Source organism: Elgaria multicarinata, chromosome 1, assembly GCF_023053635.1.
Source record: "Elgaria multicarinata webbii isolate HBS135686 ecotype San Diego chromosome 1, rElgMul1.1.pri, whole genome shotgun sequence".
Lineage (NCBI taxonomy): Eukaryota > Metazoa > Chordata > Lepidosauria > Squamata > Anguidae > Elgaria > Elgaria multicarinata.
In genome coordinates, this window is record NC_086171.1 from 218,007,292 (window position 1) to 218,030,656 (window position 23,365).

Sequence of the window (23,365 nt, forward strand, 5' to 3'; positions counted from 1 at the left end):
CAAAGGGCAGGGGCAGATTTGTAGCGACTGGCCAAAGGGCACGGGCAGATCTGTAGCGACTGGCCAAAGGGCACGGGCAGATCTGCAGCGACTGGCCAAAGGGCACGGGCAGATCTGTAGCGACTGGCCAAAGGGCACGGGCAGATCTGTAGCGACTGGCCAAAGGGCACGGGCAGATCTGTAGCGACTGGCCAAAGGGCAGGGGCAGATTAGTAGCGACTGGCCAAAGGCAGGGGCAGATTAGTAGCGACTGGGCAAAGGGCACGGACAGATCTGTAGCGACTGGCCAAAGGACACGGGCAGATCTGTAGCGACTGGCCAAAGGGCACGGGCAGATCTGTAGCGACTGGCCAAAGGGCACGGGCAGATCTGCAGCGACTGGCCAAAGGGCACGGGCAGATCTGTAGCGACTGGCCAAAGGGCACGGGCAGATCTGTAGCGACTGGCCAAAGGGCACGGGCAGATCTGTAGCGACTGGCCAAAGGGCAGGGGCAGATTAGTAGCGACTGGCCAAAGGGCAGGGGCAGATTAGTAGCGACTGGGCAAAGGACACGGGCAGATCTGTAGTGACTGGCCAAAGGGCACGGGCAGATCTGTAGCGACTGGCCAAAGGGCACGGGCAGATCTGCAGCGACTGGCCAAAGGGCACGGGCAGATCTGTAGCGACTGGCCAAAGGGCACGGGCAGATCTGTAGCGACTGGCCAAAGGGCACGGGCAGATCTGTAGCGACTGGCCAAAGGGCAGGGGCAGATTAGTAGCGACTGGCCAAAGGGCAGGGGCAGATTAGTAGCGACTGGGCAAAGGGCACGGACAGATCTGTAGCGACTGGCCAAAGGACACGGGCAGATCTGTAGCGACTGACCAAAGTGCAGGGGCAGATTTGTAGCGACTGGCCAAAGGGCACGGTCAGATTAGTAGCGACTGGCCAAAGGGCAGGGGCAGATTAGTAGCGACTGGCCAAAGGGCAGGGGCAGATTAGTAGCGACTTGGCAAAGGGCACGGACAGATCTGTAGCGACTGGCCAAAGGACACGTGCAGATCTGTAGCGACTGACCAAAGGGCAGGGGCAGATTTGTAGCGACTGGCCAAAGGGCACGGGCAGATCTGTAGCGACTGGCCAAAGGGCAGGGGCAGATCTGTAGCGACTGACCAAAGGGCACGGGCAGATCTGTAGCGACTGGCCAAAGGGCACGGGCAGATCTGTAGCGACTGGCCAAAGGGCACGGGCAGATCTGTAGCGACTGGCCAAAGGGCAGGGGCAGATTAGTAGCGACTGGCCAAAGGGCACGGGCAGATCTGTAGCGACTGGCCAAAGGGCAGGGGCAGATCTGTAGCGACTGACCAAAGGGCACGGGCAGATCTGTAGCGACTGGCCAAAGGGCACGGGCAGATCTGTAGCGACTGGCCAAAGGGCACGGGCAGATCTGTAGCGACTGGCCAAAGGGCAGGGGCAGATTTGTAGCGACTGGGCAAAGGGCACGGGCAGATCTGTAGCGACTGGCCAAAGGGCAGGGGCAGATTAGTAGCGACTGGGCAAAGGGCACGGGCAGATCTGTAGCGACTGACCAAAGGGCACGGGCAGATTTGTAGCGACTGGCCAAAGGGCACGGGCAGATCTGTAGCGACTGGCCAAAGGGCACGGGCAGATCTGTAGCGACTGGCCAAAGGGCAGGGGCAGATTTGTAGCGACTGGCCAAAGGGCACGGGCAGATCTGTAGCGACTGGCCAAAGGGCACGGGCAGATCTGTAGCGACTGGCCAAAGGGCACGGGCAGATCTGTAGCGACTGGCCAAAGGGCAGGGGCAGATCTGTAGCGACTGCCCAAAGGGCACGGGCAGATCTGTAGCGACTGGCCAAAGGGCAGTCTAACCCTTTCGTTTGCCTGAGCAAGTGGAAGAGCTGAGCCCCAGTCCTGGATCCCCTCTCCCCCCGCCCCGCCCATGGCAAAGCGTGGCAGGCGACCGGGCGCTCCTGTGCCAGAGCCTTCCGAAGCGCCGCTGGGTGTGACTTCAGCCACAGCTAAGGCGGGAGGGGAGCGGCGCCCTGCCGTGCCGGGAGCGAAAGAGCCGGGCGCGTTTCCAATCTTGGCGCCTCTGTCATCTTTATTTATTTGCTGCATTTTTTCCCACTGTCCAGACAATTCTTGTCTCCCAAAGTGGTTCACATCCAGACAAAAGGCAGAGGCAGGCCCTCCTCCTCCTCCCCCCCGCCCCCCCCAAGGGCTTACAAACTCAAAATGACAAGGCGCGCAAAGGAAGGGGAGCGGGTGGGAAATGGAAGAGGGGGGGGACGCGTTTTTCAAGGCCAGGACAAGGTGGCGAGCGAGAAGCGGGCATTTAAATGCACTTCAGCCTGGCTGGTCTCCCCTGCTCGAATAGCAATGGGTGGCTCCTGTTCTTTTGGACGATGGACAGGGCTGGAGTGTTCTTTCCCCTTCTTTCTGCAGTGGCCGGGGAGGGGGGAGCGAGCCCCCTATACCTGCTCCATCTCTGGTTGGTCTCCCCCGGTGGCTTGATGCATGCCCAGGGGTGCAGCCTCCCAGGGGCCCTTGGTCATGTTGTGCAGCCGCTGGTATGGAGAGGCTGGGTCTCCTCTGTGAACCTCAAGCCTGACGGCTTAGTACGTCCCAAGGAGAAGAGGGCAGCTGTGGGGCAGGGGGGGCTGACCCACCCCACCCCCACACACACACTTGCTCCCTTCCTGCAAGGCATGTCATTGCTAGGTGTGGACAGGGCTGAAGCCAGCCGTGAGTCCTGAACGCAGGCCTGTGGGTGGAGCCTGGGTCAGAGGAGGGGACTAGAGGGAGGCCAGCAAATCAGGCCAGAGAAGGCCCTGTGGCCGGCAGCGCGATGCACTAGCTCCGAAGGCTCCTGCAACCCTGGGCTGCCCGAGCAGAATCAGCGCGCCCAGATCACGGGGAACGACGGCTGCTCTTTGTTCTGCGTCCGTCAGGATTTGGATTTGGAGCGCCGTGCCAAGAAGGGCCTGGGCAAGTTAGAGCGCAAACAGAGCAGAGCCACCAGGGTGGCGAAGGGGATGGAAATTGGGGCTCGTGAGGAGCTGGGTAGGTTTGGCCTGGAGGGAGACAGGGGCACGTGGCCTTCAAATCCCTGAAGGGGCGGCACCCAGGAGACGGAGCAGGCTTGGGCTCTGTGGTTCCCGAGGGCGGGACTGGAACCCAGTGGGTGGAACGGCCCAGGAAGCGTCAGGAGAAACGTTCTGTCAGTGAGAGCTCTTTGGCAGTGGGACGGATGCTGCCCTGGAAGGTGGAGGCAGCTCCTTCACTGGAGGCATTTATGTGGGGGCTGCATGGTCAGGGAGGCCACAGCTGCAGCACGGAGCCTGCATTGAGCAGGAGGATGGACTAGATGACCTCTGTGATCCCTTCCAGCTCTTTGATCCTACATGAGCACTTCCTGGTCTGGCTTGCTCTCTGGCCTTGCCACAGGCCTCATCCTTGGCGTGTGCCTTGCCCTCCCTCGCTTTATCTCCGCTCACCACCATCTTCTCGCCACACCGGAGCCAATTTATACGGGTTGCCGGAAGTTCACCCGCCCGGCATTCCCTGCTCCTGGTGTCGTCTTTAAACTGGTCAGCCCCATCTGCACATGTATTTGAATGCAAAGGGACTCAGCTGTGACAAGCCCAGATTTTTGGGCTGGTGTAGAAAAGGCCTTTCTGTGGTTCCTTGGGATCATATTCACTACTTCCTTGAATGTTCCAGGAACTAACAGAGAAGCAGCTTATGCACCTCTCAGCACTCAAGAAGAGACAGGGTTGTAGAGCTGCCTAAGGCAGAGCGAAGTGTTACGATAAATGTGCTGCTGCTGCTGCTGAAAATGTTAGCTGCATGTCTAGTTCCTCCATCACGAGATTAAAGATGGCCGCCGGCGGGGGGAAACTTATGCCGCATACCGCCGTACTCAGTTTGGGGAAACTATCCATGCAAAGAACTGCACAGCCCACACACCCACAGCTTGTGGACTGGCAGGAACCATCACATCCTGAAGCGTCTGACTCCTCTGGACTACTAAGAACAGCAGCTCTGAACATCACTTTGAATCCCTGCAGGTAGAGCCAGCTGTGAATGGATAGCATCTCAGAGGTCAGACCTAAACTATGATCCAAGATTTTCTATGATTTTTTAGTTCATAGATCTATGTACCTACCGATTGCCTTCACAAGCACATAATTTGTAAACCGCCCAGAGAGCTTCGGCTATGGGCGGTATATAAATGTAATTAATAATAATAATAATAATAATAATAATAATAATAATAATAATAATAATAATAATAATAATAATAATAATGTAGCATTAGCAGGCCAGGGATCTCTGGGCCTGGTGGGGGCTGCGCCACGATGCTCACCCTGCCTGCTCAGGCAATGCAACTGGATTTCATGGCGAAGACGCCAGAGGTGTGGAAGGCCACACACGTAAGGCCACCTGGACTGTTTTTGAACCGGGCCCCAGCCTTGCCTCTACCCCAGGATCCATTTTCATTGATCGGATGACACCAGGGACCATTTTGCCTCTCCTCCAGCCAGGGCTCTGCCCCAGACCAGTCAGCTGTGTCTGCAGGGAGTCTCTCGTTGACTTCTCCAGCATCTGGGTCTGCCTGCCTTCGGACAGGCCCTGCATGCCTCCAACGCCAGTGAGCTGATCCCAGCAACCAGGGGGCCTTGTTTCTGTGGCTCCTGGGGGTGTGTGTGTGTGTGTGTGCATGTTCTGCCCCTGCATGCTTTTTGTTGTTGTTTATTCGTTCAGTTGCTTCCAACTCTTCGTGACTTCATGGACCAGCCCACGCCAGAGCTTTCTGTCGGCCGATGCCACCCCTAGCTCCCCCAAGGTCAAGTCTGTCACCTCCAGAATATCCTCCATCCATCTTGCCCTTGGTCGGCCCCTCTTCCTTTTGCCTTCCACTTTCCCTAGCATCAGCCTCTTCTCCAGGGTCTCCTGTCTTCTCATTAGGTGGCCAAAGTACTTCAGTTTTGCCTTTAATACCCTTCCCTCAAGTGAGCAGTCTGGCTTTATTTCCTGGAGTATGGACTGGTTTGATCTTCTTGCAGTCCAAGGCACTCTCAGAATTTTCCTCCAACACCACAGTTCAAAAGCATCTATCTTCCTTCGCTCAGCCTTCCTTATGGTCCAGCTCTCGCAGCCATAGGTTACTACGGGGAATACCATTGCTTTACCTATGCGGACCTTTGTTGTCAGTGTGGAGTCTCTGCTCTTATCTGTTTTATCAAGATTTGTCATTGCTCTCCTCCCAAGAAGTCAACGTCTTCTGATTTCCTGGCTGCAGTCAGCGTCGGCAGTAATCTTTGCGCCCAGAAATACAAAGTCTGTCACTGCCTCCATGTTTTCTCCCTCTATTTGCCAGTTATCAATCAAGCTGGTTGCCATCATCTTGGCTTTTTTGAGGTTTAACTGCAACCCGGCTTTTGCACTTTCTTCTTTCACCTTCGTCATAAGGCTCCTCAGCTCCTCCTCGCTTTCAGGATCCCAAATCATGCCATAGCTTCTCTGCAGAACAGGGCCAGTCCAGTGTCCCAGAAGCACATTGGACCCAGACACTCCCCAACTGCATCACGTTTGGGCGCCACGCAGGATCTCGGCATGGTGGGTGCAGATAGGTGATGCTCTTCTCTCTCTGCAAGGCTTCAGCCGGCTGGCTCTCCTCTTCCTTCTCAAACCTCCGCTTCAGCCGCTCCCTGAGTCTGATGAAGAGTGAAGTTTAGGAAGAAGAGCGAGGTTTGGTGAAATGTTGTAGCTTGCGTCTGATGGGTGATGCACACCTCTGCAACACCCAGCAAAGAAAACTAGCAGACCCTCTACATGGATCCAGTTCTTGCCAGCTGCGAAGCACGGACTGGGGGGAGGGGGGGCTGTCAGCTCTTTTCTTCTACCGCGTCTCTCTTCTAGCTGCCAGGTAGCACCTCCGTAAAGCCCTGAGATCTTCGGCTCGCAGGTGCCCTCAACGAGACTCAGGCCTGACGTTGCTTCCATGCCAGGCTCCAGTGCAGGGTTCCAGCAGAGACAGGCTCAAGAGTCTCCAACAGACCCAAGAAGAAGAATCATAGAATCATAGAGTAGCAGAGTTGGAAGGGGCCTACAAGGCCATCGAGTCCAACCTCCTGCTCAGTGCAGGAATCCACCCTAAAGCATCCCTGACAGATGGCGGTCCAGCTGCCTCTTGAAGGCCTCCAGGGTGGGAGAGCCCACAACCTCCCTAGGTCACTGATTACATTGTCATACTGCTCTTAACAGTCAGGAAGTTTTTCCTGATGTCCAGCTGGAATCTGGCTTCCTTTAACTTGAGTCTATTATTCCGTGTCCTGCACTCTGGGAGGATCGAGAAGAGATCCTGGCCCTCCTCTGTGTGACAGCCTTTTAAGTATTTGAAGAGTGCTATCATGTCTCCCCTCAATCTTCTCTTCTCCAGGCTAAACATGCCCAGTTCTTTCAGCCTCTCTTCATAGGGCTTTGTTTCCAGACTCCTGATCATCCTGGTTGCCCTCCTCTGAACACGCTCCAGCTTGTCTGCGTCCTTCTTGAATTGTGGAGCCCAGAACTGGACGCAATACTCTAGATGAGGCCTAACCAGAGCTGAATAGAGAGGAACCAAGACCTCACGTGATTTGAAAGCTATATTTCTATTAATGCAGCCCAAGGAAATGCAACACAGGGCAGTTGGACAAGCAAACATTACAGGTGGTTTCTGACTCTGTTATCAGGGCTTCCCACTGAATTCTGACACATTTTTAGCAGGTTGTGCTGCTCCAGAACCCATTGAACACACATATCAGCCATCCGTGCTAATAACCAGGCTGTTCTCCCTCGTCTCCTGTCATCCTGCTGAATGGCATTTCACTAGTCCAGGATAAAAGGCTGCCCACATGCTCATGGGCTCCGCTTAAATGGAGTTGGCATTGGCAAGCTAAGGCCTGCAGCATTTGCCTTTCTTGCAGCCATATCGCACTGATGGAAGAAGGAAGAGGAAGTGGTTGTTTTTCAACCTTAACAACAAAACAGCCTATGGAAACTTCCCATTCATATACATGTTTTGTATATTTATTTAAAATACTTTTTTCCTGCTTTTCTATAATATCCAAAGCAGCTTGCTATGAAAATCATTCAAGAAGTCTGGACTTTGTGCCTCGTCTGCCTCGGCACAGTGGAACTGCTTAATGAAAAGGCCTAGTTAAAGGCATAGTGAAAGCCATGGTATTCCCCGTAGCAACCTATGGCTGCGAGAGGTGGACCATAAGGAAAGCTGAGCGAAGGAAGAGAGATGCTTTTGAACTGTGCTGTTGGAGGAAAATCCTGAGAGTGCCTTGGACTGCAAGAAGATCAAACCAGTCCATACGCCAGGAAATAAAGCCAGACTGCTCACTTGAGGGAAGGGTAGTAAAGGCAAAACTGAAGTACTTTGGCCACCTAATGAGAAGACAGGACACCCTGGAGAAGAGGCTGATGCTAGGGAAAGTGGAAGGCAAAAGGAAGAGGGGCCGACCAAGGGCAAGATGGATGGAGGATATTCTGGAGGTGACAGACTTGACCTTGGGGGAGCTGGGGGTGGCAACGGCCGACAGAAAGCTCTGGCGTGGGCTGGTCCATGAAGTCACGAAGAGTCGGAAACGACTGAATGAATAAACAACAACAACTCTTGAGAAGCTCAGAGTGCCGCCCACGGCCCCCTTCCACGTCAGAGACCGGCCACAGAGCCCTTGCCTTGCTGGGCACCTGGCTGCCACTGTGGCTGCGGTTTGATCCGGCGCGACAGGAGGGTCGCAAACCCAGAAGAAGATGCACTTCTGCTCCAGGCTGGTGACTTGAGCGCGCCTGAGCCAGTGACTCTGTGCCATCTCCGTTCGTAGACACGCTGGCACGCGCCCGCCTGTACGTGGCCCGTGGGAGCCACTTCCAGTTCTTGGGTGCCTGCTTGTATCTGCCAGTTGCAAGCCAGGATCTGCTGGGCTGCCAAGCAAAAGCAAAAAAATAAAGAAAATCAATAAACCTCACTTGAACAAAGCAAATACGAACGTAAGCACACCAGCCTGGATTAACCCTGGGATCTTTTGCCATGGAAACGGAGGTTGCTTGGAAACTACCACACTGAGAGTTTTTCAGGAAAAAAATAAGATGCAGAAGTCAAGTTGCTCCTTAAGCTGCAGAGGCCCCCAGACTATTGTGAGAGAAGCAGGGCTGGGCTCGCGTCCGCCTGGCTGCACTTGGCAGTTTCGCCATCTCTGGCTGGCTGGGCTGGATCCGGATGAGAGCGGAAGGCGCAAGGCAGGCAGCACGGATGAGGAGCGCGGGGAAAGACGGGGGTGCGCGCCCAAGGCCCCGTTGCGCTCGCAGGCTGGTTGACGTGCAACTGTGGAGGCCTCCCTGCCCCGCCTGCCTCCTGGAGCCCAGCCCGTCGCTATCCTGGGTATTTTCAGCTCCCTTAAGCCTGGGTGGAGCGGCAGAGCCATGGCTCACAGGAGCTGCTTTGCACCCCACCTGCCCCGGTGCCTCCTGGAGTGACTGAGCATTTCCTTTGCATGTGGACAGGCCCAGATTCAGGCCCCGGCGGCATCTCCACTTCAGAGATGTCTGGAAAGAGGGCTGGAAAAGGAGCCTCTGCCAGAGGCCTTCAGGGGCAGCTGCTAGCAGGAGGCTAGATGGACCCCCCACCCGTTCGTGGTTTGGCTCAGGTCAAGGCATCTGCAGGTGTTCCCATCGGTTGACTGGGCCCAGTGCTCTTCAACATTTTTATTAATGATTTGGACGAGGAGGTGCAGGGAACGCTGATCAAATTTGCAGATGACACCAAATTGGGTGGGATAGCTAATACCCTGGAAGGCAGAAACAAACTTCGAAAGGATCTTGATAGGCTGGAGTGCTGGGCTGAAAACAACAGGATGAAATTTAATAGGGATAAATGCCAAGTTCGACATTTAGGAAATAGAAACCAAAAGCACAGTTACAAGATGGGGGATACTTGGCTCAGCAATACTACGAACGAGAAGGATCTTGGAATTGTTGTAGATCGCAAGCTGAATATGAGCCAACAGTGCAATATGGCTGCAAGAAAGGCAAATGTTATTTTGGGCTGCATTAATAGAAGTATAGCTTCCAAATCACGGGAGGTACTGGTTCCTCTCTATTCGGCCCTGGTTAGGCCTCATCTAGAGTATTGCGTCCAGTTCTGGGCTCCACAATTCAAGAAGGACGCAGACAAGCTGGAGCGGGTTCAGAGGAGGGCAACCAGGATGATCAGGGGTCTGGAAACAAAGCCCTAAGAGAGACTGAAAGAACTGGGCATGTTTAGCCTGGAGAAGAGAAGATTGAGGGGAGACATTTCACTGGCCAAACAGCAGTACTACTCAACGCTGATCCAGTCAAATGCTAGGCATCCTCAGCGGCTCTTTGCATCCTTCAATTCTCTTCTGAAGCCTAATCCGCCATCTCTCCCCGCCTCTCTGTCTGCTAATAACTTTGCCTCTTTTTTCAATGCTAAAATCCAAACTATCCGCTCTGATCTGGCCAGCTCTGCTCCTCTTCCAGTTCCTGTTCCTCATCTGTCGGTTCCTCCTGCAAATTTCTCTGCGTTTTCTTCGGTCTCTGCGGATGAACTGTCTACAATACTGCGCTCTTCGAAGCCTTCCACTTGTTCTCGTGATCCGATTCCTTCTCGCGTCTTTATTAATCTTATTCCTGCTATCCTCCCTTCCTTGCTACATATTATTAATCTTTCTCTGTCCTCTGGTTCATTTCCTTCTGCTTTTAAACATGCTACAGTCTCTCCCATTCTCAAGAAACCTACTCTTGATAGGCTATCTCTGTCTAACTACCGACCTGTCTCTTTGTTGCCGTTTGTTTCAAAGATCCTGGAGCGGGCGGTCTACTCTCGCTGTCTTGACTTTCTTTCTAGTAACTCTGCTTTGGATCCACTTCAATCTGGATTCCGTCCTCTGCATTCCACCGAAACAGCCCTTACTAAGATCACCAATGATCTCCTTACTGCCAAGTCTAAAGGCCATTATTCCTTTCTTATTCTCCTTGATCTAACTGCAGCCTTTGACACGGTTGATCATGATCTTCTCTTAGATTCCCTTCATGACCTTGGATTTTGTGGCTCTGTCTATAACTGGTTTGCCTCCTATCTAGCGGGTCGCTCTTTCAGCGTGTTGACTAATGGCAGCTCGTCTTCCTCCTTTCCCCTTTCAGTAGGGGTTCCGCAAGGCTCGGTGCTTGGCCCGTTGTTGTTTTCCTTATACATGTTGCCCTTGGGCAAGCTTATTCAATCTCATGGCCTCCAATATCATCTGTACGCCGATGATACACAACTATATCTGTCATCTCCGGAACTTTCTCCTGATGTTCACGATCGTATCTCGGCATGTCTTTCAGATATCTCAGCTTGGCTGCTTCATCGTCGTTTGAAACTCAATATGGCAAAGACTGAATTGCTTGTTTTTCCTCCTAAACCTTCTCCTCATCTCTCATTCTCTCTTACTGTCAATGATGTTACGCTTACTCCGGTCAAGGAAGCTCGTAGCCTTGGCTTTATCTTCGACTCCTCGCTCTCCTTTATTCCTCATATTGAGGCAGTAGCTAAATCTTGTCGATTTTTCCTGTATAATATTGCCAGGATTCGATCATTTTTGTCTGTCTCTTCTGCCAAAACGCTTGTTCATGCGCTGGTTATTTCACGGTTGGACTACTGCAACCTTCTTCTCTCTGGCCTTCCTTCTTCTCACATCAGTCCGTTGGTTTCTGTTCACCACTCTGCTGCTAAGATCATCTTCTTGGCTCGCCGCTCCGACCATGTTACTCCGCTTCTGAAATCTCTTCATTGGCTTCCAATTCACTTCAGAATCCAATATAAACTTCTCCTGTTAACCTTCAAAGCTTTTCACGGTCTAGCTCCTTCCTATCTCTCCTCTCTCATCTCACACTATTGCCCCGCTCGTGCTCTTCGCTCCTCTGATGCCATGTTTCTCGCCTGCCCAAGGGCCTCTACTTCCCTTGCTCGGCTCCGTCCATTTTCTTCTGCTGCCCCTTACGCCTGGAACGCTCTTCCAGAACATTTGAGAACTACAAGTTCAATCGCAGCTTTTAAAGCTCAACTAAAAACTTTTCTTTTTCCTAAAGCTTTTAAAACTTGATGTTGTGCAGACTTTATACTGTTAGTTTTACCCTACCCTGTGCCTGCTTACCCTACCCTGTGCCTGTTTGCATTCTCTTCCCCTCCTTATTGTTTTACTATGATTTTATTAGATTGTAAGCCTATGTGGCAGAGTCTTGCTATTTACTGTTTTACTCTGTACAGCACCATGTACATTGATGGTGCTATATAAATAATAATAATAATAATAATAATGATAATAATAATAGCACTCTTCAAATACTTAAAAGGTTGTCACACAGAGGAGGGCCAGGATCTCTTCTCGATCCTCCCAGAGCGCAGGACATGGAATAACGGGGTCAAGTTAAAGGAAGCCAGATTCCAGCTGGACGTCAGGAAAAACTTCCTGACTGTTAGAGCAGTACGACAATGGAATCAGTTACCTAGGGAGGTTGTGGGCTCTCCCACACTAGAGGCCCTCAAGAGGCAGCTGGAGAACCATCTGTCAGGGATGCTTTAGGGTGGATTCCTGCATTGAGCAGGGGGTTGGACTCGATGGCCTTGTAGGCCCCTTCCAACTCTACTACTCTATGATTCTATGAGTCCAACCCCCTGCTCAATGCAGGAATCCACCCTAAAGCATCCCTGACATGGCTGTCCAGCTGCCTCTTGAAGGCCTCTAGTGTGGGAGAGCCCACAACCTCCCTTGGTAACTGGTTCCATTGTACTGCTCTAACAGAGTCAGGAAGTTTTTCCTGGTGTCCAGCCGGAATCTGGCTTCCTTTAACTTGAGCCTGTTATTCCATGTCCTGCACTCTGGGAGGATCGAGAAGAGATCCTGGCCTTCCTCTGTGTGACAACCTTTCAAGTCTTTGAAGAGTGCTCTCATGTCTCCCCTCAGTCTTCTCCAGACTAAACCTGCCCAGTTCTTTCCATCTCTCCTCAGAGGGCTTCGCTTCCAGACCCCTGGTTTAGCCTGTCCTGGGTAGCGCAGGAATAATGGCAGGCCACTTCTCAGCAGCATTTTGTATGCCTGGCAGGGAGAGGAAATAACAGCATTTGGGCATTAAAAATGCTAGGGGTGAATTGCAGGAAGAAGAGCATTCAGGGGCCAGTTCGCCGCCTTCCTGTGTGATTTGGGGAACCCCGGCAACTCCTCTCTGTGCACCCCAAGCCTTCCCCCCTTTCCTGGGATCACCTGCAAATTACCTCCACCATTTTCGTGGTGAAGGCTCTCTGGCCCTCCCGCACAGGGCCTTGCCCAAGAAAATGGATTTCTCCTGGCAGCTGTTACCTAGGCCACCAAGAGTGTCTGCAATTATTCCTCTACGAGAAGGGTCTCAGCGGAATCCCAGTGAAGTCTGAAGAGCCTCTCATGGCTTTAGGGAGCCGGGCCGGATGCAAAGAGCCTCTAATTCCAGCCTCTGGAGCTGTCTCAATGGACACAGAGACAACACCCAGGGACAGGCGTGCTCTGCTCGAGCAGGAAAGCGGCTCGTCTCATTCAAACAAGGAATTGAGCAAGCCGCCTTTGCCATGGACCGAGGCCGGCTTTCTCTCCGGAGACTCTCGTTCCCCTGCTGCCAGCTTGTTGGCGTACGCCTTTCCCAGCCAGGGTCTTAGAGCAGATCCGTGCTTTTCAAATTGTCTACCTATCGGGGTATTTTTTGATTGAGCCGTATGCAGGAAAAGGCCCCAGACGTCTGCCGCAGAATCCCAGAGTGTGCCGCAGGTTTCGGGGAACTGCTTTAGACCACACACTCCGTGTGAACACACACTCCGTTTGTGGCAGGCTCTGCGACTGCCCCACCTCTAGAGGAAATACGTGCTAGAGCAGCCAATAATAATAATATATTAATTAATTTATTACCCGCCTCTCCCTCTGGATCGAGACGGGAAACAACACCAAACACAATATAATACATAAAATTAGTTAAAAGAGCATATAAAACCAATCCAATATTAAAATAACAATCAGGGCATCTTAAAATTCTTAGGTTTAAAATTCAACTGGGTCGGCCTGCTGGAAGAGACTAGTCTTCTCATAGAATCATAGAATAGCAGAGTTGGAAGGGGCCTACAAGGCCATCGAGTCCAACCCCCTGCTCAATGCAGGAATCCACCCTAAAGCATCCCTGACAGATGGTTGTCCAGCTGCCTCTTGAAGGCCTCTAGGGTGGGAGAGCCCACAACCCCCTAGGTAACTGATTCCATTGTCGTACTGCTCTAACAGTCAGGAAGTTTTTCCTGATGTCCAGCTGGAATCTGGCTTCCTTTAACTTGAGCCCGTTATTCTGTGTTCTGCACTCTGGGAGGATCGAGAGGAGATCCTGGCCCTCCTCTGTGTGACAACCTTTCAAGTCTTTGAAGAGTGCTCTCATGTCTCCGCTCCATCTTCTCTTCTCCATTCTAAACAGGCCCAGGTCTTTCAGTCTCTCTTCAGAGGGCTTTGTTTCTCGGCTGTCTTAATGCTCCCAACGATGGGGGAGGCGGGCGGAAGGGTGTTGAAGATCTAGTAGCAGATCTCTGGGTGATTTGTAGTGTGGGGTTAGACTCCCAGTAGTTCAAGAGTAGCAAGTGAATGTGCAAATGAGAACAAACCTTCTCTGCCACAGCTGGCCTGCTAATTGCTCGCCTCTCGGCCTTTGCGTTTCTCGCCTATAAACTGTGAGAGCTGCGCAGTGGGGTTCTCTTTTATAAGGGCTTTGTGCTGCTGCTGCTGCTGCTGCTGGCCAGTTTCAGAGTTTTGTGCCGGAGACCCCGATCTGTACTAACGTGGATGTTTGGCCTGTGCAGCTCAGGAGGTCCTTGGGCTTCATGGCCTAAGCCAGGGCAGTAGGAAAGGCCAGGGTAATCTTGGCCTTCGCATCCTCCCATCGCCCTCCTTTTCACTAGATGGGCTTTTCAGCCTGTCTCGTGAGGGCGCTTTAGAGAGGGAGGGGAGGGGGCTCAGGATAAGCCATATCCTGGCCTCTCGCCCCCTGCCTGCCCACCAGAACGCCCTCTTCTCCCCCCTCCCCACCGAGATCAGTTTTCCAACCTTGGAGAGGCAGCCAGCACAAGGGGCCGGGATGGGTGGTGGATCTCGTCCTGGGTATCCAACACCCGCCTTTTGCGGGCTATGCTATGGGTATCCCGGTGTTTTCTTCGCCGCATGGTCAGGCAGGGGTGCCTCTGACGAATTGCCTTTGCTCATAGGTCTGTGGGTCGCTCCACGCGTGGCGACCCATTCGGGTTTTTTTGCTGAGCCTGAGGTGTAGATCGTCAACTATAAGTGTGAAGACCTTACATTTGCTGCACTTATGGCTGGCTGGCTGCACGTGGGGACCTAGCTTTACGTGTATGCATTGTGGGGAGGCGGGCGGGGTGATTGGCTTTGCGTATGATATTCATTGCAATGTCCCCCATGCAGGGCGCTGATCCCTAAATGGAAGTAAATTCTGTATAGGAACTTAGAAATGTGTGAATCCGTTCCTATAGAAGCCACGGAGTTGGGGTTCTGTGCGGATTGGGTGTATTATTATTATTATTATTATTATATTTATTTATTTATTTATTTATTTAGCACCATCAGTGTACATGGTGCTGTACAGAGTAAAACAATAAATAGCAGGACCCTGCCGCATAGGCTTACATTCTAATAAAATCATAATAAAACAATAAGGAGGGGAAGAGAATGCACCAAACAGGCAGTATAAAAGTCAGAACAAAATCAAGTTTTAAAAGCTTTAGGAAAAAGAAAAGTTTTTAGCTGAGCCTTAAAAGCTGTGGTTGAACTTGTAGTTCTCAAATGTTCTGGAAGAGCGTTCCAGGCGTAAGGGGCAGCAGAAGAAAATGGACGAAGCCGAGCAAGGCAAGTAGAGACCCTTGGGCAGGTGAGAAACATGACATCAGAGGATGTGAACCGCCCTGAGAGTTTCGGCTATTGGGCGGTATAAAAATGCAATAAATAAATAAATAAACAAACACTGTCTACAACCTCGGGAGAGGTTTTCTAGGCCGTCTTATGGTCCCTGGGATGTTCACCCAGGGTCCATCGAATTTCCCTCTCATTCACTTCTTTTCCCTTTGAAGAACGGAGCCTAACGGAGTGCTTTGGTCCCCGGTCCAATTGCCGGCAGCTCCATTTAAAAGAATCGGGTACCAGGCGACGGGAAAAGACTTCGTTGCCTGCGTCCTTTGAAAGGGGCTACATAGAAATGTTCTGAGAAGCGCTTTCTGGTTATATCTGGATTTTCATGAAATTGTTACCTAAAGACCCGTTTGCATGGGGGCACACAGCATTTGGAACCGCCATACTTTGGGGTTGGGTAGGTGGAGTCCACCGAATAGAACTGAACGTCATCGACCACTAAGGTGTTACTCAGTGAACAAGAGAGGCTTGATCCCTTCCCCGGGGAATTTAATGGAAACACTGAATTAAGCCCTTGAATTAAGTCCACCCCCGACTTCTCCCTTCTCATCCGCCATTGGGATATTTTGAAAGGTTGGAAGAATGCTACTGCGCCACTGTGAATGATTAAAAGAGCACTACTGCACCATTGTGAATGGGAAAAACAGGCTACACATGGTGAATGGTTGAAACAGTAGGGGAATGTGTTTCGTATATGTCAGCGGCCTTTGCAACTGATGCTCCATGCATGTATTTTGGAATCTGATATCAGCTCCAGTTTATAAAGTTAAGAATAGCAGCATTTAGATGCAAAATTAGCACATAAAAACAGAGTGAGAAGTTAAGCTGTATCTCTCTCTTCCATGCAAATTTCCATGGGAGAGAGAGACAGACAGAGACCAAAGCTACTGATGGCTTTGCTAAGACTCTGCTAGGACTAGAATATGACAGCTGAGATACTACTGCACTGCCATGTAATAGATTGAATTTTGTTTTTTGTTTTACGTCATTTCATCTTTTAATAGAATTGCTTGAAAGAAAAAAAGCATTAAACCAAAATGCATGCAGATGTTACGGGTTGGTATTAAACTATACACATGTGCACACTTACGCATTGCTGCTAAGGATTTGCTTTGTACTTGCACAACCTTAAGAAGTAATCTCTGGATCAGCTCTTCTGTGCAATCCCATTCTGAAAATGCAACTAACAGTGATCCACCATAGTGTGATCTGCATGGATGAAACAGGTTTTAGGTAGGAACTGGCGATGGCTGAAATTAGGACTCTCTAGTTTCCCCTCCCCCACCAGACTCTAGTTTCCCCTCACCCTACCAGTAAATACAAATAATGCAATTATATTGATTTAGGGTTCATGTCAAGTGTATACCAGCCTTTCTCAACCTGGTGCTATCCAGATGTTTTGGAGTTCAGCTCCCATCATCCCAGACAGTGTGGCTAGTGCTCACGAATGCTGGGATTTGTAGTCTAAAAAAACATCTGGAGGGCACCGGGTTGGGGAAGGTGGCCACCTACCAAGCCCACCCTGAAAACTATGACACCATGTAAGATGTGGGGAGACATGAGGGGAGACATGAGAGCACTTTTCAAATACTTAAAAGGTTGTCACCCAGAGGAGGGCCAGGATCTCTTCTCGATCCTCCCAGAGTGCAGGACACGGAATAATGGGCTCAAGTTAAAGGAAGCCAGATTCCAGCTGGACATCAGGAAAAACTTCCTGACTGTTAGAGCAGTACGACAATGGAACCAGTGACCTAGGGAGGTTGTGGGCTCTCCCACAGTAGAGGCCTTCAAGAGGCAGCTGGACAAGCATCTGTCAGGGATGCTTTAGGGTGGATTCCTGCATTGAGCAGGGGGTTGGACTCGATGGCCTTGTAGGCCCCTTCCAACTCTGCTATTCTAGGATTCTATGAACTAATGATCCTGTGTCACTTAAGAGGTGTTATATACAACTCAAAATAGAGTTGCAATTCTGCCCAGTCATCCAGGATCAAATGAATAGACTGCAAAGCAACCAGTATGAATTTACCATCCTCTGGCATCGATTGGGCTGTACCAGACTGGCAGGAATAATTTCCACTGTAGCAAAATGGTCCCCGTTCATCCAATCAATAAAAAAACGGAAGGAAATTCTTATTGACAGCATCCAAGAAAAAGTAGTTTAATTTCAAGACAGGCAGCCCACTGTGTGGGGAGGGGGCATTAAGCATGCAAAGGAAAGGGGGTAATACGAGTGTTGCTTTGTTTCACATGATGATAACATGTAGGCCTGAAAAGCCTCCCCACCCCCCCGGCACCAGTTTTTAAAATTTCTGAGCCTCTGAGGTGGGAAATGAGGGCAGCCTGGGATTACATGGAGAACAACCACAATCTGTCACCCCGGAACGATGCAATTTGGTCATTCCCCTGTTAAAATAGCCCAGGCAAGGGCAGAGGGTTCAACCCTTAAAAGACAGCCTAAACATAATTTTAAATAAATAAACATCCAAGGGCCCAATCCATCAGTAATGCCAAGTGCTAAGGAAGCAATAGCACCATAGACGTGTGTAACACACTTTGGGGAATGAATCACTGGGCTGGTTCTACCTAACGTGCTACGCAGAGCCACTGAACGACGGAGACCCGCCTGGGACAAATGAGTCTTGCAAACAATGCTGCGAGTCCAGTATTTTGAGGTAAGCGGAGCTCTTCTCCGGGCGAGTGTGTTCAGCAGAATGGAACAAAAGAAGGGGACCTCGCTCCCACCCTCAGGCTTGTGATATTTATTTATTTATTTATTTATTTATTACATTTTTATACCGCCCAATAGCTGAAGCTCTCTGGGTGGTTCACAAAAATTAAAACCATAATAAAACAACCAACAGGTTAAAAATACAAATACAAAATACAGTATAAAAAGCACAACCAGGATAAAACCACGCAGCAGAATTGATGTAAGATTAAAATACAGAGAACAGTAAAATTTAAATTTAAGTTAAAATTAAGTGTTAAAATACGGAGAGAATAAAAAGGTCTTCAGCTGGCGACGAGAAGAGTACAGTGTAGGCGCCAGGCGGACCTCTCTGGGAGCTCATTCCACAGCCGGAGTGCCACAGGGAAGAAAGCCCTCCTCCTGGTAGCCACCTGCCTCACTTCCTTTGGCAGGGGCTCACGGAGAAGGGCCCCTGTAGATGATCTTGAGGTCCGGGCAGGTACATATGGGAGGAGGCGTTCCTTCAAATAACCTGGCCCCAACCCGTTTAGAGGTTTAAATGTCAATACCAGCACTTTGAATCGGGCCTGGACCTGGACTGGCAGCCAATGAAGCTGGAAAAGGACTGGCGTAATGTGATCTCGCCGGCCAGTCCCTGTTAGTAAACGGGCTGCCCTGTTTTGTACCAGCTGAAGCTTCCGGACCGTTTTCAAAGGCAGCCCCACGTATAACGCATTGCAGTAATCCAAACGAGAGGTTATCAGAGCATGGATCACTGTAGCTAGGCTATCTCTGTCCAGATAAGGGCGCAGCTGGTATATCAGCCTAAGCTGATAAAAGGTGCTCTTTGCCACTGAGTTCACCTGTGCCTCAAGTGACAGTTCTGGATCCAAGAGCACCCCCAAACTACGGACCCGATCCTTTAGGGAGAGTGCGACCCCGTCCAGGAGGGGGAATCAGGAAAGCATGCAGAGATGCTTGTGGGGCGAGAGGTGGCCGGCTGGAGCACAGCTCTGAGGTTATCCTGGCTGCTGCGCAGTGGCCCGTCGCTGGCGTTGCGCTGTGCTGCGCATGATCTCTTGTGCTCATGGATGGTGCCTGTTAGACGGAGAAGTTGCAGGTGGGGACGGGAGGCAGAAATCACTGAGCTGGATACCTAGAGTAGACTCATTGATTTCAAGAAGTCCTCTCTCAGTAGGACCAAGTCTGGATCCAACCCTATGGATCCAGGGTCCGGGAAGCCTGGCTTGAGCCCTGCCACCCCACCCCACCGCGTCTCCCTGCTTTTGTCTCTGCAGCGTTTTCCTCCACCTGATGCAGATGGACCCAGATGCCCTTTGGCTTTTGCTCAGCGACGTCTGGTGCCCCCAGTCCTACGAGCCCCCCCACCCCAGCCTGAAGCCCGTGAAGCTGGGTGGGGTAGAGAGGAAGAGGAACGAGTTCTCGGACAATGTGAGTCACCTCCTGGATGCTCTGCACGGGAGAGAGGGGGCCGGACCCTGACGGGCACCCTTGAGCCCTGTTCCACCCCGTGCCCAGGGAGAGCCCGCGGGCTCCGGGCAGGACGCAGAAGGGGACGGCCAGGCGAGCGGAGCCATGCTGCTGGATCGTATCCTCAGGAGGAGGGTGAGGATCGGATGGGGAGCCTCCGAGCTTGGGATCCCCACGCCTTCCCCGGATGATGACTGCTTGGCATCTCTGCCCGAGGGACACTTGACTTCCTGCTGGCCCAGTTCTTCTGTGCAGTTTTGCAGCTCTCCTGGCTTGGACTGACCAGTGGAGGAAGCAGAGAGCGCTTCTCTTTGTGCCTCGGCTGCTGGGTTCCAGAGGGTGGGTAGACAGACGGACCCCACGCACACACACACACAGCGTTACAACTGAGCACCCACCTGCTCGGCCCATGCACATGCGCTGCTTGTTCCCTCGAGCAAAGGAGGGAGCGCGCACCACCCGCTCCCCACCACGTCCCTCAGCTCCAGGGACCTCAGAGGCCCCTCTTTGACGAAGCTGGGAGGGCTGAGAAAAGCGGTGAGGGTGTGTGTGGGGGGGCCTGGGTGCTTTAAGCGGCGAGGCAAAACCATTTCCTGAGCAGCTTTCAAGAGAAAGATGAGCCCAGGAGCAAAGAGTAATCTGCTTCTGAGGAGCTGATCTGCAGAAAACTTTGCCACCTGCCTGTCGCTCCTCTGCCATCCATCTGTGGAAATCCGGTGCCCCATTCATCTCGTCGCCTGGCGGAATCATTCCAGCAGCACCGTTTCACCCACCCACCTCGCGCACACGCCGCAGAAGTGGGATGAGATGCTGTCTAAGGAGGTGGCTGTTCTCGAGAAGGTGCTTGGGTTTTTCTTCTGGGATTGCACGTCTCCAGGAGTCGCTGCCCTGGGTGTACTGGTAGCAGCCTGTGGTGGTGGGTGAGCTGGAAGAGGGCCTCGTGCTGCCATGGGCCGCCTTTTACCCAAGGGCTTTTTTGGTGCCAGTTCTGTGTTGCTCTCTGACCCCCACCTTCAATAAAAACTGCAGCAGCAATGCTTGGCAGGGATGAGATAAAGAAGAGTCAGAGCAGCAGGAATGCCTAGTGAGACTAGCCTTCCCCAAACTGGTGCCTTCCAGATGTGTTGGACTATGTGTTGGGCGGGAATTATGGGAGTTGCAGCCCAACACATCTGGAGAACTCCAGGTTGGGGGAAGCTGATTTAGACCCTCAACGAAGGCAGGAAGTGGGACTGGTAGAATAGCAACGGAGCGGTGATGGAGGCACGTGGCCTTCCCCCCCCCCAAAAAAAAAACTACCAGGTTTGGTTTCTGGGTCCTTCCGGCCTCCCTCTTGCTGGCTTCTTGGGTGCGTGGCCCATTAATGGCGTCAGCATAAAAGGTGAGGCTTGTACACATCACATCTATTGATTACAGAGCAAGGTTTACGGCGCTACAGATGAAGCTACTGTCAGCGGAAGGCAGCTTTTTCCTGGTGTCATTTGTTAGGGAATAAAAGAGAGATTAAAGCATCAAAGTCTTTCAGTTTGTCAGGAGCCCAGGGAGAAAGCGGGGTGGGGAGGGGGGGACCTTGTTTTTGTTCAAGAGCAAATTGATCGACTGCGTTTCTGCGAAGATGCTTGAGCTTCTTCGTTGAATCCCAGGCTGTAGCGCAGAGATGGAGAAAAGGTGAATGTGCATAAATACCGTTGTGACTACAAGAATAAAACGGACTTTCATAGAGTTGGAAGGGGCCTGTAAGGCCATTGAGGCCAACCCCCTGTTCAATGCAGGAATCCAGCTTAAAGCATCCCTTTTTCATCTGGTGGGTCTTTTATTCCTGCCCTCCCTCCTCCTCTTCGTTAGGACTGCACCTCTGAACACCCTCCAGCTTGTCTGCATCCTTCTTGAAGTGCGGTGCCCAGAACTGGCAGCAAAGATTAAGAGGATGCTAGCAAGTCCCTACAGATCTGAAGGACTCTTACAGATGGGACAGAGTTGTTCTCTGTTGCCCCAGAGCAAAGGATTGGAACAAATGGGTGGAAATTGCAGAGAAGCAGAGTTCGGCTAAGGTTGGTCTAGATGATCTCTGATGTACCTTCCAGCTCTATGGTTGGGGGAGACCTTCTAATGGCACAAGCTGTTCATCAGTGGACCGGATTGCCTTGGGCTCTCCTTTGTTGGAGGTATTTAAGCTGTAACTGCATCCTGCATTGAGCAGGGAGTCAGACTAGATGACCTCCAAGGTCCCTTTTAGGATTCTGTGATTCTCTGCTGCTCAGCAGACAATAAGTCACAAGAGGATGAGGCCACATTTTAATTTGCTTAGGGCAGAAAGGGGCCATGAGCTGGTTGCTCTGGCAAGGGAGACAGGTGGGCCTGGGATAGGAAGAGGAGATCCCACATTTACTGCCTTTCCCAGGGTTCAAACGGTGCCTTGGAGCTTGAATCAGTCACAGCGTTGCTGGTGGGTTTCAAGCCGCCGCCAGCAGCCGCCCACCCTCTCCTGCAGGATGTGCAGAGCCAGCCCTTTGGCGGTCTGCATTACTGGGGCTTTGAGGCCGGCCAACGAATGTCCTTAAAAACTGCAGCACAAGCTTTGAATTTTTTTGGCTTGCAAATGGAGCAAGCTTAATATGCAAAGCACTAGCAGAGAATAAATAGGCAGCGTGAAAATGTCATTTCCACACAGTCACTTTTCTGACCATTATGCCGCTTCAAACAAAAGCAATTTACTCTGCCTATAATAAAGCCAAGGTGATAACGAAGCCGTTGAGTCGCTTCTTTTCTCTCCCCCTCCGGCTCTTCCCCGCTGCCCGAGTCCCAGCCAGACACCACCATAAAAAGGAAACATGAACAATTCCGCCCGGAGCCTGCAGCTTCCCGGAGAATTTCTAATGGAGCCATAAACTTAGAGAAACATCTTGTTTCCTGGGCAAAGAGGGCTTTAACCTGGATGGGGAGCCAGGGGTGAAGAATCAATTCCTCGATGGGAGGGTTAAGCTGGGTCACCAAACCAGAGGAGAGGCCTCGGAGAGGGGTGGGTGAGAATGACGGATCCATCCGGGGCCTGGCCCAGCTCCTTGCAGCCCTAGGTTTGTGGGGGTCCAGCAGGCCTTTGCATGATCCTCCCAGAGTGCAGGACACGGAATAATGGGCTCAAGTTAAAGGAAGCCAAATTCTGGTTGGACATCAGGAAAAACTTCCTGACTGTTAGAGCAGTACGACAATGGAACCAGTTGCCTAGGGAGGTGGTGGGCTCTCCCATGCTAGAGGCCTTCAAGAGGCAGCTGGACAACCACCTGTCAGGGATGCTTGAAGGTGAGTTCCTGCATTGAGCAGGGGGTTGGACTGGATGGCCTTACAGGCCCCGTCCAACCCTACGATTCTATGATTCTGTGAGTCAGTCCTGGAGTGGGGGCCGTTCACCGCAGAAGATGCTACTTGAGGCCGATGACACAAAAGCCTCCAGCCGTTCTACTCTTGATCCCTCTTGGTCTATCCCAGGCAAAGGATTCATGCAGAAAATCCACGCTGCCACTTCTTCAGTATCCGGGCTGGTGCCAAAGGTCGGCCTGGGTGGGCACCTGCCGAGGGCCCCCACTCCAGCCGGGGCCCACGGAGAACAGCCCCCTGGAGTTGTTACTCCTCCACCCCACTGCAGCCTGCTTGTTCTCCTGGCTCTTTCTCTGGCTCGGGCCACGGAGGTGGGGAGAAGGAGGAGGAGCAGTCGCCCCCCACCTCCGCCCCCTTGCTCACCCGTTCTCTGCATGCCAAGCAAGCAAGTGGGAGCGATGCTGGGGCGAAAGGCCGAGGAGCGAGCGCCGCAGGTACGAAGGGTGGTGAACAGGCAGGCAGGCAGGGCTCACAAAGGGAGGAGTGGGCCACGGAGGGAGGCTTGCCCGAGGCCTCAAAAACCTGACATTGGCACGGTTCAGTATCATCAACCATGCGTGCAATGCAACATGGGCTTTGTAGTCTTAGGCTGCATAAGCTTGTACAGTGGTCTATGCCCATGTGGTGCTGGTGTACAGCCTGGTCCTCCCCGTATCTAGTCAGACGTATTCAGAACCACATGGGCGTAGATATTGTCATGCAGGCATATTTCTCTCCAGTCACACAATGGAACGCAGAATACTTCTTGGTCAGGTGGCCACCTTTTTGTCCCACTA

The 23,365-nt window shown here is 51.9% G+C and overlaps 1 protein-coding gene across 2 annotated transcripts in view; it reads left to right on the forward strand.

Moving 5' to 3' along the window:
* The window catches only part of TTI1 (TELO2 interacting protein 1), a 42,452-nt gene extending 21,722 nt beyond the window's left edge, over nt 1-20,730 (forward strand). For both annotated transcript variants that reach the window (XM_063147479.1, XM_063147478.1), the window contains exon 8: nt 19,022-20,730. In XM_063147479.1, the coding sequence (XP_063003549.1) occupies nt 19,022-19,226 (205 nt within the window). In that variant the 3' untranslated portion in view covers nt 19,227-20,730. The remainder of the gene's footprint in view (nt 1-19,021) is intronic.
* Nucleotides 20,731-23,365: the final 2,635 nt, after the last annotated feature.